Genomic DNA, 13,718 nt, shown 5'->3' on the forward strand with positions numbered 1-13,718 from the left:
CTTACCAGCCTCCAGGGCTCCAGTCAGAAACCTGGCCACCACCGTGGATTCTGCACCGTCTCCCTAGCAACTGGAGTTCACTTCCTCACTTGGTCCTGGCAGATGTGCCCCATTATCCCCACCTCCACGGCCATCCCTTAGTTTAAGCGACCACCTTGCCCACTGGGGCTGCAACTACAGCCGCCTCCCTGGCCATACCTTCCCTGTAGGGCTCTTACACCCAAATCTCATCACCTTCCCTTTGGACATCTACCCACCACATCACCAGACCCTTTTTCTGCAGACTCACAGCCAGAGAGTAACCAGAGCCTTCCACCCTGCCTGTGAGGGCTCCTCACTACAGTCCACCAGGTGAGACCTGGGACCCAGTGCTGGGAACCCCAGTGCTCCCATTCACAGCCCTTTCTGATTCAGCTCCAGCCTCCTTGACCCCTGCTGCTGCTGCTGCTAAGTCGCTTCAGTCGTGTCCTACTCTGTGCAACCCCAGAGACAGCAGCCCACCAGGCTCCCCCGTCTCTGGGATTCTCCAGGCAAGAACACTGGAGTGGGTTGCCATTTCCTTCTCCAATGTGTGAAAGTGAAAAGTGAAAGTGAAGTCGCTCAGTCGTGTACGACTCTTAGTGACCCCATGGACTGCAGCCTACCAGGCTCCTCCGTCCATGGGATTTTCCAGGCAAGAGTACTGGAGTGGGGTGCCATTGTCCCTGCAAAAGCCAATTCCAGTCCAGTAGGCCCCCAGCTAACTGGTCCTACCCAGGATACCCTTGATTTCTCTATCTCGTGAACAGGACAGTGAACCTCTGCAACTCACATTACCTCCTCCTGATCCCCTGACCCGCTTTCTCAGAGCTTGGCTCATACTGCCAAAGCCTAAGTCGGTGGCCTGGGTCTCAGCAGGACTGGACAAGGCATGTGATGCTGGCCAAGTCAGTGTCCTGTCTGGGCCTCAGATCCCGAAAACAAAGAGTTTAGACATAATCCAAGTTTGGACCTGCTGATGCCACTCATGGGAAAGAGCCCAGCCTGGTGAGGAACAAGGGGTCAGAGACTGGTGAGGAAGAAAGTGAGTTGGAGACATGGAAACATCTCCCAGGCAGGTAAGGCAGAGAAGCTCCTACCTCTGGAACTGGGCCCTGCAAGATCTGGCCAGGTGACTGAGGAGTGCCAGGCTTGGGGTCTCAGTGTCTGCAGAGAGGAGAGGACTTCCTCTACTGGGGTCAGGGCCTTTAAAGGGGGGCATGGCCAGCACCTTCCCTCCCCTGCCCAGCAGGTCCACTCTCTTCCTCTGATCTCAGCCCCTTGGGTTTGGTTCCAGGGCAAGGGCCTGGCTCCTACAGTTAAGCAAAATCGGTACAGAGTGTGGTGACTTGCTTCCCAACAGACCAAATAAATGTTTGTGGAACAGAAGACAAGGAATGGCCTAGCCTCAGAGAACCCCCCAGTTTGTGGCAGCCCAACTCTGAACCAATGTCCCCAGGGATTCCCTAACCAGTCCCGGGAGTTTGGCCAGAGCCTATGGGAGCAAAACCCCTTCCCCCATCACGTCGTGAACACTTGTGTAGACACAAAGAGCAGTGGCTTCTTTATTCCCTGAAGTGCCCTTTTCTCCACAGAATATTTACAAACGGGTGGGGTGAGGGCAACTGTGCCACCATTTGGGCCGGGGAGTGGGGCAGCGCCGTGCGCCTCCCGCAGGGAGAATTCCTGAGGAGGGCCCAGTTTGGGCGGCCCAGGGGCCCTGAGCAGCCGGGCAGTTCCAGCAAATAGGCAGCCAGGCTGAGGCCTGCCTGAAGGCTCAGGCCAGGTCGGTGGCCGGGGAGCCCAGCTGCTTGGAGGCCAAGAGCAGGCGGGTGGCCGCGCTCTCTGACTCGGCCTGCAGCCGCCGGTTGTTGTGCCGCAGGTTCCGCACCTCCTCCTCCAGGGCTGCCCTGTCTGCCTTCTCCTGAGGGGGTGGAGGTGGGGGGGAGGCAGGAGTCAGGGTGGCTGGGCCCCCAGCCCCGCTCCCAGGGCAGCCCCGTGAGTCCCCGTGCCCCGTGGCCACCGTGTCACCTTCTGCAGGTCGTCCTGCAGCTTTCTGAGCATGGACTCCAGGTGAGAGACCTTCTCGGACAGGCTCCCAGGTTCTGGCCTGGGGACATGGAAGTCAGGACTCAGGGGGACCGGGGCTGGGGACAGCACCACGGGCTGGTACCCAGACCCACCCGTGTGAGAGGGGCCCAACCCCCGTCTTCTGACTCAGGTGTACAGAGCTTCCCTCTAATGCGTGGGCACGAACACTGGGTGTAGGGTGAGGGGTACGTTGGTGGGAGGCTTACTCAGCATCAGACTTTGGAGTTCCCTTGGCGTCTCTGCTCTCGGGGATGGGCTGTCCTGTGGGGACAGAGGGACCGTTCGGCACATAAAGCAAGAGAGCCCCACTCTGGCTCCTGTGCCCCTGATGCCCACCCCCTACCCTCGGAGCACCCTGGTGGCCTCACCCTCCCGGGAGAGCGACTCCAGGATGGTGTTGCAAGTGGAGGCAATCTCCGAGATGGACTGCCACTCGTCTTCCAGGGTCTCGCTGCCCGCCTCAGACATGACTGTGGGCAGCAGGGGTGGGCTCAGCCAGGGACGCGCAGGCCAGGCTCCCTCCCACTCTGCTTCTAGGCCCCCACCCCCACCCTTGCTCCAGACTCACTTTTGCTGATAGAGTTCCTCAGAGACAAGGTTCGTGGCAAAAAAGAGGCCCTCAGCTCTGGGGCCGGTTCGTCCTTGTCCTCAAAGCCACTGGGGCTGCCTGGCCCGTCCTGGGGGGGCAGAAGTGGGTATAGATGAGGGATGACCACTGTGCCCACCCCTGCTTGTGGGGCTCCAGAGCCTTGCTTCTGCTCACCTGAGCGGGGGGTGTCTCCCTACCCGCACTGGGTGCTGCCGGCTTGGCCGTGGTGGCCAGGAGGAGGTCCGGGGTGGTGTTGGGCAGGACTGGGGCCTCGTCGGAGCTGTGAGGGCAGGGACAGCTCAGCACTGGGAGCTGTGCCTGCCTGTGGCCCCTGCTTGCAGAGGCCTCCTGGGCTGAAGGAGAGGGGAGGCCGAGGGGGTACCTGCAGGGTGACGGTGGGTTCTGGCTGTGCAGGAACTCGGTCCTCTCCTCCGCCAGGTCCCCAGGCCCTGGAGGACCGCTGCTATCATTCAGGCAGACTTGCAGCAGCTGCTTCGTGTCGGGCAGTAGGGCCTCAGCGGGGGCCTCATCCTGCACCGGCTCCATAGCCCCCCGCCGGCTAGGCTCCTGCAGAGACAGCGTATACAGCTCCGAGAAGCTCCTGCGGGGGGAAGAGGGGGTCAGGCGGGGTGTCCAGCACCACCAGCCCCACTCCCAGCTGTGCCGGAGGCTTGCTTCCAGGAGGAGAGCACTCCCAGCTGCCTAACAACAGTGAAAGAAGTCTGCCTGGCTGCTGGCCATTGTTCCCGCGGGCATGTGTGTGTGTGCGCTCAATCACTTCAGTCACGTCTGCCTCTTTGCGACCCCATGGGCTGTAGCCCACCAGGCTCCTCTGTCCATGGGACCTCAGTTCAAATCACAGGGCTGCCCACGTGTATCCTGAGCAAATCACTCTGTATGTCAACTTCTCCAACCGTGAAATGGAGATGATACTACTGATCTCCTGGCTTGCTGTGAGGGTTTAAATAACGTGGGAAAACCACTCAGAATAGAGATCCAGAAAGTACTGCCTGGGCACAAATCCAGCCTCTTGGCTTTTTTCTGTTTTAGCAGATGTGCCTGTTTCTGGAGTACTGAACACTAAGGATAGGTTTTTACGATCTTAATTGGTTGGGAAAAAAACACACAAAAAATGTATTAATGGCATGTGAAAGTCATATAAAATTCAAACGTCAGTGCTCACACTCATCATTTACTTGACATCTGTGGATGCTTTTGAGCACCTGTGAGGGAGCTGAGCACCTGCAGCAGGAACCAGATAGCCCAGAAAACCTGAAATATTTTCCCTCTCTCTCTTTACAGAAGCCAGCATGTCCCAGCTTTAAACCAGCAGGTAGTCAATAGTGTGTGTGAGGGTGTCTGTGAGAAAGCTAGGGGGGGCTGCACTTCGATCTTTCCCCGCAGTGAAGACAGTGCTTAATTGGCTTCCTTCTACCCATGACGAACGTGCCGTTCAGAGAGATTAAATAAGGGACATGGGGTTCTCTAAGGGAAAAGCCTCCACGCAAGGTTCCTGTCGCCAGTGGGACACAGTGAGCATAAACGACGCGGTGGCCAAGCTGCCGGTCCTCCCATCGCCCTGCGTCCCGGCGCCCTGACCTGCGGGGCCGGCCGCTGTCGTCGGGGGGCAGGACGGTGACGCAGACTTTCGGCGCCGAGCGCAGCAGCTGGGCAGCGGCCTCGGGGCCAAGGCTGGGCAGCGTCTGGCCGCACACGCGCAGCAAGCGCGCCCCAGGCCGCAGCCCGGTCGTCTCCGCGAACGTGAAGCGCTCCACGTGCGTGATGAAGCCGGCGGCGTCCACCTCGAAGCCCAGGCGGCCTTGGCCGTCGCGGGGCAGCGCCAGCTCGCGGGTCTCGCAGCCGCGGCTCACCAGCTGGGGCGGGGTAGGGCGGGGCGTGAGCGGCGCTGCCGGAGGACGCGCGGCCCCAGCGCCAACCCCAGGACGTCCCAGGTCACACGGACCCTTTCCCACCCCCCGCCCCGGGGAGGGCATTAGTAACCACCCCGTGGAAGAGGGCCTGAGGGCCCCCAGTTCCAGCTCTGCCAGGCTCCCAGACTGGGTGTGCCCCCGCCACTCCGACTCTCCCTTTTGCAGGAGAGCCAGCGGAAACGAGGGGTCCCAAAGCAGGCTCCTCCCTGCCGCGCCCCCAACTTAATCCCGCGCCTCACCTGCAGGCGCGCCACGACCTCGCCAACGGCTTGGCCAGGGGGCCCGTCGAACCGCAGCGTGATCGCCTCCCCGCGGCCGTAGTACAGGTCGAGCCGCTGCTCGGAGAAGGTCCAGGCCAGCACGTCGCGACAGGCGCAGTTGAAGACTACCCGGCCGTCGCGCGGCGCCACCAGCACCAGCGCCTCGGCCGAGATGCCTAGCAGACAGGGCACCTCGGCGCCGTCGGGGCCGCCCGCCTCGGCTCCGGCCGCGCCCCGCGCCCCGGGCGCCGCGCGCACGCCCCACACCAGTGCGCCTGCCGCCTGCAGCTCAGCACCTGGACCCCGGGGGGCTGCCCGCCGTCTCCCGCCCAGGGAAGGCAGGCCGAAGCGCGACGCAGAGTCCAGCGACGTGGTGGTCACCTCGTTGGTGGCCAGGTCCTGCAGGTACTGCTGGCGTGTGCGCGTGGCCATGGCGTGGAACTGGCGTGCGTGGCCCGCCGCCTGCTCGCCATTGAGCGCCTTGGCCAGCAGGAGGGCCCGGAAGTCGCCGTTGGCCGCGAAGGGACCTCCGCCAGGCGGCAGAGCTGGCCCGAAGGCCGGCGTGTCCTGGGTGCGGCTCACGGCCACCCTATGGGGAGGGAGGCCGTAGTCAGGGGCAAAGGGAAGGTCCAGGAAGAGGCACCCTTGGCAGAACTGGAACCCCAGGGCGCCCACCTGTAGGAGGTGTGCGGAGTGCAGGGCGCCTCCGCCCGCACCACTAGGAATATGTGCTGGAAGTGGGAGCGGATGGTGGTGGGGCAGAAGGGCTTGCTGCCCGGTTCCTGGAACACGATGGTCACAATGTCGTTGCCGATGTGGCGCTTCCGCAGGAGCTGGGGGTTAGGAGGAGAGGCATGTGAGCAGGGCTTCCCCATGTCCCTGCTCATTCAAGCCAGGCAGTGCCTGGGCACCCATGGCCCCCAACTGCCCCCCATCTGCCCCCCAGTGCAGGCCTGGGGTGTCTGTCTTTGGGGAGTCACACTAGCTGGGAGGGAGAAGCTGGGGCTCAGCAGAGCTCAGGCCAAGGTCCCGCCCACGCAGCACCCCTCCCTGGTTCCCCAGAGCCCCAGTCACACCTGCTGCTGGTTATTGGGGGTGTATGGCAGCATCGTGGATACGTGGAACATGATCTCATGGTCCTGGTACGTGGTGTAGAGGGAGTGTGTGCCTGTGGAATCCGCTGTGGCCAGGGAGTTGGGGACACCGCAGGAAAGCAAGGGGAATCTGGGTGACTTGGACCTGCCGTCCCTGCGCACAGGCTGGAGCCTCTGTCCTCCCCAGCCAGCAGGTGGACAACTCCTTCCCACCACCAGCCAAGGTCCAGGCCACCAGCTCTGCTCCCTTTTCCCCGCCTCCCCCCAACTCCCTCCCACCACAGGATCCAGCCTGGGGCTGGGATGCTGAGACAGAATGGAGACAGAAACGAGAAACGATCTGCTAAGAGAAGCGGGGGCGGATGTCCCAGGAGAGGACAGATGTTGGCCTAGGCGCCAGTGTGTGCGGAGCAGCTGAGAAGAGGAGGGCAGGCAGCAGGTCACCTTCCAGGAACCCTGGGACCTTTCCAACACAACAGGCTGGGGCTGGGCTGGGGCTGTGTTTGGTGGGAGGAGGTGGTGCCCACAAACCCCCATGGCCCAGCTCCGGCAGTAGGGCACCAGGGCTTTCCCAGCCCCTCCTCCCAGCCTTCGCAACCCCCAATGCATGTCCTCGGCCTATCAGGAGAACTCTCCACCCCCGGCCCCAGCCCTAGGACAAGATGGGACAGAAAAGTGAGCCGGCAGCTAGTTCTTGCCAAGGCAGTCTGCCCTTCAGCAGGGTGGGTCTCCACCCACCCCACCCCACCCTGACCCCCTGGGCCTCACTTTTGGTGTCCAGCTGGGCCCGGTAGCTCTCAAAGCCTTTGAGCCGAACCACGTCGCCCAGTAGGGTGAGGAACTGCATGAAGGCGGGTCCTGCCTCCTGGTTGTTGTACATCTCCTCCTCTGAGCCCTGGCCTGCCCGGCAGTACAGGATGCCCACCTTACGCTGGAAGCTCAGCTGCAGGAGGAGGGCACAGGCGGAAGGCTCAGGCCTCCATCTCCCAGCAACACCCTGGGGGCCTTGGGGCGTGAACGGGACACTGGCCTGGGGGTGGGACTGCCTCTGCCCTCTCTAAGCCACGACCCTATCAAATGGGTTTGGTCTCTCCTGCTCCGGGCGCTCAGGAGGGCAGGGGAGGGCAAGGTGGGAAGGAACTGGGAGGTGGCTGGTTCTCATGGGAGCACAGAGGACGGAGTTCACGGAAAGGACCCTGCACAGAAGATGCTCAATCCCCATCAGTGTCCACACAATCATCTTCCTTAGCCCAAGGCCAGCCTGTCTTCCCCTCTCTGGAGCCCCGCACCACCTCTCACTCTCACCCTCTGCTCCCAGCTCCTCTGGCTCCTTTGCATCTGGGCTTAACTGTGCACAGCTCAGGGCGCCCTGCCACCGTGCCAACGAGCCCAGGGCCCTCCAGCTCCAGCCTCACTTTGTCACAGTAAGCCTGTCTACACCCACAGTCCCCACTTATATCCCTCCTAACCTCTAGAGTCCCACACTTCCACCCCAACTTTTAAACCCTGAGCCCCTCTTAACGACCATAGGCATGGCCTCACCCTGGCATACTCTCACCCTAGTTGGCACTTGGGACAACAGGAACTTCACTTGGCCTGTGACCCCAGGGACCGCCCCCTTCATGTCCAGGCCTCTTCTCCACTCCTGGTCTTTGCCCTCAGTGGCCAAAGCAGCCATCTCCACGGATGATGCCCCCATCTCGGCCTCCAGCGCAGCCGCTTTCCCGGCTGCAGCTGCACGGATGTCCGTCTAGCACCTGGCACCTCACCTCCTCCCTGTGACTCTTCCCTCCCGTCCATCCTCCAGGGTCCCTGGCTCCACAAAAATACCTCTCTCAGGGGCCAAGAAGGAGGGGAATCTTACAATACCCCCACCAGCCACTCTGTCCCTGGACTACCACCTCTTCACCTCTGCCATCGTCACCACCAGGCCTGGCTTGGACAACTGCAACAGCCTTCAGCCTGGCTTCCAGTCTGGGCCCCACACTGCAGCCAGAGGGCTGCTTGACCTCTCAGATCTTCCATGGCTCCACAGCGCCCTCAGGACCAAAGGCCAGCCTTTGCCACCCTGTCCCCCCGAGCCCCACTCTAGCCACACTGAACTGCCCACAGACCCCTGATGCAATAGTTCTTAGTCTCTAAGCTTCACCCAGGTTGTTCCTTCTGCCCAGAACATGCCTGCCCTTCCTGGTTTGAGCTCTTGCATTTCCTCCATGATGCTAATAACCTCCTGGCCAAGGAAGGCAATCAGCCCTACCCTCGTGCCCCACAGAGCCCTCAGCATCCCCCTTTCACTATTATCCTGCTCATCATTATCCACGATTCTCTGTGGGTCTCTCCCCCACCTGGCTGTGAGCTACTCAAGGACAGAACCTGGTCTAGACAAGTCTCCAGCATCCAGTCTGGAGCTTGGTACCAAGGGATGAGGAAATGTTTGTTGAGTGACTGACAGATTGAATGACCAAAGAGGAAAGTCAGGGCCAGTGAGTAGTAACTTTCGGCACAGGGTAGGGAAGGACTTCCAGCTGGCTTGAGTGGGCCCGCAGTGGAAGGAGCAAGCGCCCCAAACTAGCAGGAGGCCCAGCAGGGCCTTGCAGGGCAAACTGACAGAGAATGAGAGGGACTTGCGAGAAGAGGGAGTGGCGATCAGACAGTTGCTCCTCAGCTGACAGGCACATGGGAATCATCTCGGGATCTCTTCACGTGCAGGGCCTGAGTCAGTAGGTGTCGGTTAGGACCCAGAACCTGCCTTTCTAACAAGCCCGCAGGTGAAGTGGATGCTGCTGGTCTTGAGAGGCCAGGTTCCAGATGACCTCTCATGCCCTCCTTTTGAAAAGCTAGCTCTTCTGGGGTCCCTATCCAGCTCAAGATCAGGGTCAAGGCTGGGTGGCTGGGAGCTGGGCAGACTCGATTCAGACTAGGTTGAGCTCTAGGACGAGGGTGTGCCCTGCCCACTCACCACTTGCTCGTCCAGCGTGAGCAGCGTGCGAGGCACCTTGGGTGAAGCTGAGCCCAGGCGTAGGCAGGTGGGGCTCAGCCGCGGGGCCACATGCTCGAGAAGCTTCCTCGGGGACAGGCCTCGGGGGGGCCCTGGTGGCAGCGCGTCCTCTGAGATGGTGCCTCGGAGGGTCCGGAGCTAAGGACGGGATGTAGGGGCGCTCAGGATACATGCAGGCAGCTCCGGAGGCAGTCCGCGGCCTGGCTCCCGTGACCCTAGCCCACCTGCGTGGTCCGCACGATGATGCGGTAGCTGTGCACAGTACCCCCTCCGCTGCTGTCCTTCTCCTCCCGCCGCAGGCTCACTGCCACCGGGCCCAGGGCCTCGTCCAGGCCGAAGAAGTTCTGGTGTTCTGCCGGGAGCAGGAGGCAGATGACCGGCCTCGCCCCTCAGCAGTCCCACCCTTGCTCAACCACACCCATCACCAAGTCCCCCTCCCAGGTCCCCATCACACTAGGTCAGATCATCCCCTCCTCAGCCCTGCCCACGTTTTACCAAGCCAAATCCTGACTCCTGTCCGGACCTATTATACAGTTGGGCCCTAAGCCTCGCCCGTATATCTCGCCCCGGACCCAGGGTGCTAGGCCTCCCTGCTCCAAAGCCTAGGTCCTGCATGGCCTTGCCCAGCATGCCCATATTCTTTCCCAGAATATCCAGGGCTCTCCCATGTGAACACTGATGATGACAAGGTGCCCAAGTGCAGGGGTTCAGATTTCAGCTCCCAGCAATGGCCCTAGGAAATCTCTCCCCAGCCCAGAGGAGTACAATGAACCCGACAGAGGCAGAGGAACATGTCTGGGTGTGAGGGGAGGCCTGGCTTGGCTGCAGGGAGGTGGTTATAGCTGGACAGCCTTGACCCAGAGACAGAGCCCAACGCTTTACATAGCCAGGGACTCGACAGAGAGGACAGTGCGCTGCAGGTGACCCTCACCTTTGCCGTAGAAGTACTTGCGGTAGTAGCCGGCGCCCAGGTCTGCGTGCTCCAGGCTGTAGGCAGAGGTTCGGTTCTGTGGCTCCTCCAGGACGGAGACGGCCGCATTGGGCAGTGACGGGGGCACAGGTGGAGACACCGGTCCCCCCAGGCCCAGCTCGCCTTCGCCCCCGAGCTCGCTCACAAAGCCAGGCGCCTCGAGCAGCAGGTCTGAGCTAGCAGTCTGGTCCTGAGCCGTGGCCGGGGTCCCAGAACTGGCCTCCGCCTGCGCCCCCGGTCCCCGGGGCCTCGGAGACCAGTCAAAGAGCAGGCTCTGCACGTCGTAGTGGGCGAAGCAGCGCGGCTCAGGCACCGGCGGGAACTCAGGCTCCGGCTCCTCCGCCGGCAGCCCCAGCAGTGCCAGCGGGTCGAAGAACCGGGCCGGGGGCGCGGCAGGGCGGCTGGCGTCCTCGTGGCTGTGGGCGCGGGCACGAGGGCTGGCTGGCGTTGGAGGCCGGGCCTCGCCTGCATCGCTGCCGCTGCGCACGAGCGGGCCCCGGGTCGGCCTGGGCTCAAAGGTGTGCGGCGTCAGCGGGGGCCGGGCCGGCTGGCGCAGCTTGCGGGCGAAGAGGTCATCGGTGGGTGCAGGGGCCGGGCCCCTCCGAGGGCTCCCCACGCCGCCACCGGCCCACATGGGCGCGCCTCGGACCTGGGGACCTGGCTCTCCGGATGCCGGGCCGCATTGGCGGGCGCGGGTGGTTGGTGCCCAGCCGGCAGGCTGGTTCCTGCCCTGAGGGAGGAGTGGGCTGCTGAGAGGGGCCTGGGGAGAAAACAGGAACCCAGCCCCCAGCCTGGTCCTCCCCACGCGGGTTGGCTTCCGGCCCCCTCCGCGACCATCAAAGCCGCTTCCGCTTTCCTGGCCACTTCCTCGTCTGCCTGGGGCTGAGGTTTCAGCCCCCTCCTCCAGCTCAGCGCAGGGCAGGGCCAGGGACTGGGGTGTGGTGACCTTGGCCCTGAGGGTCTGGGAGCCCCGGGCTGCCCTAGGGCCGCCAGGGTTCCCCAGCTCCCACTCACACAGCTTGGCTGTGGTCTGGGCCCAGGGTGAGGGTACCCACCAAGAGCTGGCCCAAAGAGACAGATGATTTGTCTCCGCTGGGACGGGAAACCCATGGGGCCACTGGTGTCTGGGTCCTGCCCACTTGACAAAGGGAGGACGTCCTGTCCCCAGAGACCTTCCTCCCTGCTCCTCCCACTTCCTCCAGGATCCCAGAGGAACTAAGCACCCAGCGGCTGGGTCTCAATGCCCTGGCCCTCACCGCCTTGGTACCTCAAGGACGCAGGGTTTCCCAGGGGGCAGTGGCAGGTCAGCAGGGACAGCAAGAGGACTTCCTTCAGTGCAGGAAGTGGCCCCAGCTCTGGGCCCAGCCCCCTGCCCGGCCCCACATCCTGAGGAAGGTGCTGGGGTCACACCAGCTCAGTCATGGGACCTCGGTCACCCCAACCTGATGGACAGGTCTGGGCTCACCCTCCTGCAGGCTTCTGTGGCCCTGCCTGGGGGGAGGGGAGGAAGTCCTGGTGACCAGGACTGGAACTGGGACCCATGGGGACTTCGGCCTACCTGGCCACATTGAGGCTGACAGGGCATACTGAACCCCACATGACAATCCAACCGAGGTCCCCATAAGGGACTGCTTTTGCCTAGAGCAACTCTGTATCAGCTCGGATCAGACTGACAGGCCGGGCCTAAGCGATGCTGTACTTCCCCACTCCGAGCTCTGTGTGAGTAGGTGTGGGGCAGGTGGGGCTAGGCTAAGGCTTGAGGTCTCACAGGATGTACGAGTGAGACACCAAAGGCCCCAGGGACCTGCTAAGTGCGGAAACGTGTCGAGACCGGGGGCAGGTGTAAAGAAAGGGTGGTGTGAGAACGTGAGGCGGCCACCCTCAGATGAACCCAGGATGGAGTGGGCGGCTGGGGCAGGGCTGTGGGTGACCCCTCCGGGTGCATGCACCTGCTGGTGGGTTTTCATGCATCAGCTAGGGCTGCGTGGGGCTGGGCTGGGAGGGGGTGGGAGCACACGCTCTGCACCCCTCAGCTAGAGCTCCAGAACCAAGCAAGGGCAGGCCTCCAAGAGCTCAGAGTACCTCCTCCCTTAGCTTCTCCTAGGACAAAGTTCTTGACTCTGACCCTGAGCCTCTGTTCTCTCATCTCCAAAAATGGGGTTAATTAACCCTTCCTGTCCCTTCCCAACCCTGCCAGGAGATTGCAAGCAAAGGGGAGTGAGCGAAGCTGGCCATGTGTTAAGCGTATGGTGGCAGATGCAGGCCCTGGCTCCATGGGCCAAGCTCCGGGGCCTGGGCTGTAGTGTGTGTGTGTGTGTGTGTGAAGTGTGTGTGATGGGGTGGGAGGGGACACGAGGCAGGGGTCTGTGCAGGACCCCGCTCCGTGCAGGTCGAGCTCTGTGTATCTGTGTGTGCACAGCTGGGGGCTGCTCCTTGCTCTGGCCCAGCGCCGGCTCGGCTCTGGCCCTGCTTTCAGGGGTGTTCTTGGGCTCTGCCCCCCACCCAGCAGCTTCACACAGGGTCCATTGAGGCCAGGACATTCCTTGTGGCCTGTGTCACTGGCGAGGAGGGGGCCGGCCCGCTCCCACAGATCCGGAAGGCCTGGCTGCCCCAGGAGGAGGCTCTGGACGTTTCCCAGCACATCTGGAGGTCATGACCCCATTTCTACTGCCAGGGGGCGCGACAGATGTTTCCTCCCAGGCCAGGCGCGGGACTGGGGGGCGGTGTGCAAAAGCTGGGTCGGAGGCCGCCCTAGGAGAAGAGGAGCCCCAGAACAGGGGGTGCCCGGCACACAGCCAGCAGGCAGCCGGACAGTCGCCAGCTCCTTTGAGAGGAGCCGGTAACCGCCGCATCCACTCACTCACCCGCCACAGGCTGGGCCGGGCTGTCCACGCAAAGGAGGTGGGGGCGGCACCAGTCAGAGGCAGGGGACTTGACGTGCTGACTCGGGACTAGAGCCCAGTGGGAGGTTGGGAGGGTGCAGGCGGCGAACTCGGCGAGGACCCCCTACCACCCCCACACCACCCTGGCTGACCGGCAGGCCACCTCCTCCCCTGTCCCGCCCGACACAGTGCCGCCGCTCCCCCGCTCCCGCCGGTACCTCTGGGGCTCCCGCCCGGCCGCCTCCTCCGGCGCTGGCGTCCCGCTGCCTGCTCTCCAGCGGCGGCTCAGGAGGCTGGCTCCGCCTGGGGGCGGGGCCACGCCGGGGGCGGGGCCGGGGAGGAGAGGCGGGGCCGGCCCGGGAGTCCTCCGCGGCGGGAAGCGCAGCGGGAGGGGACTCGAGGCCTGGCCGCGGTCAGCGCGGAGCGCCTGCCCTGAGCCAGGCCCGGCCCGGCAAGCTGTGAAACTGTGGGGATTCCAGCCCTTGGCCAAGAAACCGGAACAAGTGTACCGGCCTTCCAAACCAACTTGGGGGCTAGACCGGGACGCCTAGTGTTGGGCTGCAGCCTGGGCACAGAGACCAAGTGCTCAGGAAGTGCCACTATTCATGAGTACTTGTAAGCGCTGCTCTACACACGCAGTGTCGTGTATTCTTAAAAGGCCTTAGACAGGTGTCATCTCTTATTTACAACTGGAGAAACTGAGGCTCAGAGAAAGGCTCTGGCAAGGGTCAGGCTGATAATTGCAGAAACCTGCCAATGGAGCTAGAAATCTTTGAACATTTTGGCGTGAGAAACAGAACTGCACACTTAAGGTCAAAGTTTAAAAAAGGAACAGGCTTGTGGCAGAGGATCCAGTCCTATTGAGTCCCATCTGGTCTAACCTTG

General features: G+C 62.7%; 1 protein-coding gene across 1 annotated transcript; it reads right to left on the reverse strand.

Moving 5' to 3' along the window:
- Positions 1 to 1,591: 1,591 nt before the first annotated feature.
- On the reverse strand, positions 1,592 to 13,092 carry SIPA1 (signal-induced proliferation-associated 1). The gene is made up of 16 exons (XM_068975899.1): positions 13,052 to 13,092; positions 9,913 to 10,681; positions 9,206 to 9,333; positions 8,943 to 9,119; positions 6,752 to 6,926; positions 5,966 to 6,069; positions 5,565 to 5,722; positions 4,869 to 5,478; positions 4,298 to 4,572; positions 3,081 to 3,299; positions 2,873 to 2,978; positions 2,678 to 2,786; positions 2,478 to 2,579; positions 2,316 to 2,370; positions 2,050 to 2,128; positions 1,592 to 1,942 (listed from the first exon to the last, which is right to left on the reverse strand). The coding sequence occupies exons 2-16, from the start codon at positions 10,583 to 10,585 to the stop codon at positions 1,796 to 1,798; spliced, it is 3,117 nt and encodes a 1,038-aa protein (XP_068832000.1). The 5' UTR covers positions 10,586 to 10,681; positions 13,052 to 13,092; the 3' UTR covers positions 1,592 to 1,795.
- Positions 13,093 to 13,718: the final 626 nt, after the last annotated feature.

This window comes from Capricornis sumatraensis, chromosome 8, assembly GCF_032405125.1.
Source record: "Capricornis sumatraensis isolate serow.1 chromosome 8, serow.2, whole genome shotgun sequence".
NCBI classification, from domain to species: domain Eukaryota; kingdom Metazoa; phylum Chordata; class Mammalia; order Artiodactyla; family Bovidae; genus Capricornis; species Capricornis sumatraensis.

Coding starts and splice junctions, on each gene's coding strand:
- SIPA1 (XM_068975899.1), bottom strand. CDS start 10,585: ATGTGGGCCGGTGGCGGCGTGGGGAGCCCTCGGAGGGGCCCGGCCCCT. Junction 6,070..6,751: donor GGCCCAGCTGGACACCAAAA/GTGAGGCCCAGG, acceptor CCCTGGCCACAG/CGGATTCCACAGGCACACAC. Junction 2,371..2,477: donor GGAGTCGCTCTCCCGGGAGG/GTGAGGCCACCA, acceptor CTGTCCCCACAG/GACAGCCCATCCCCGAGAGC.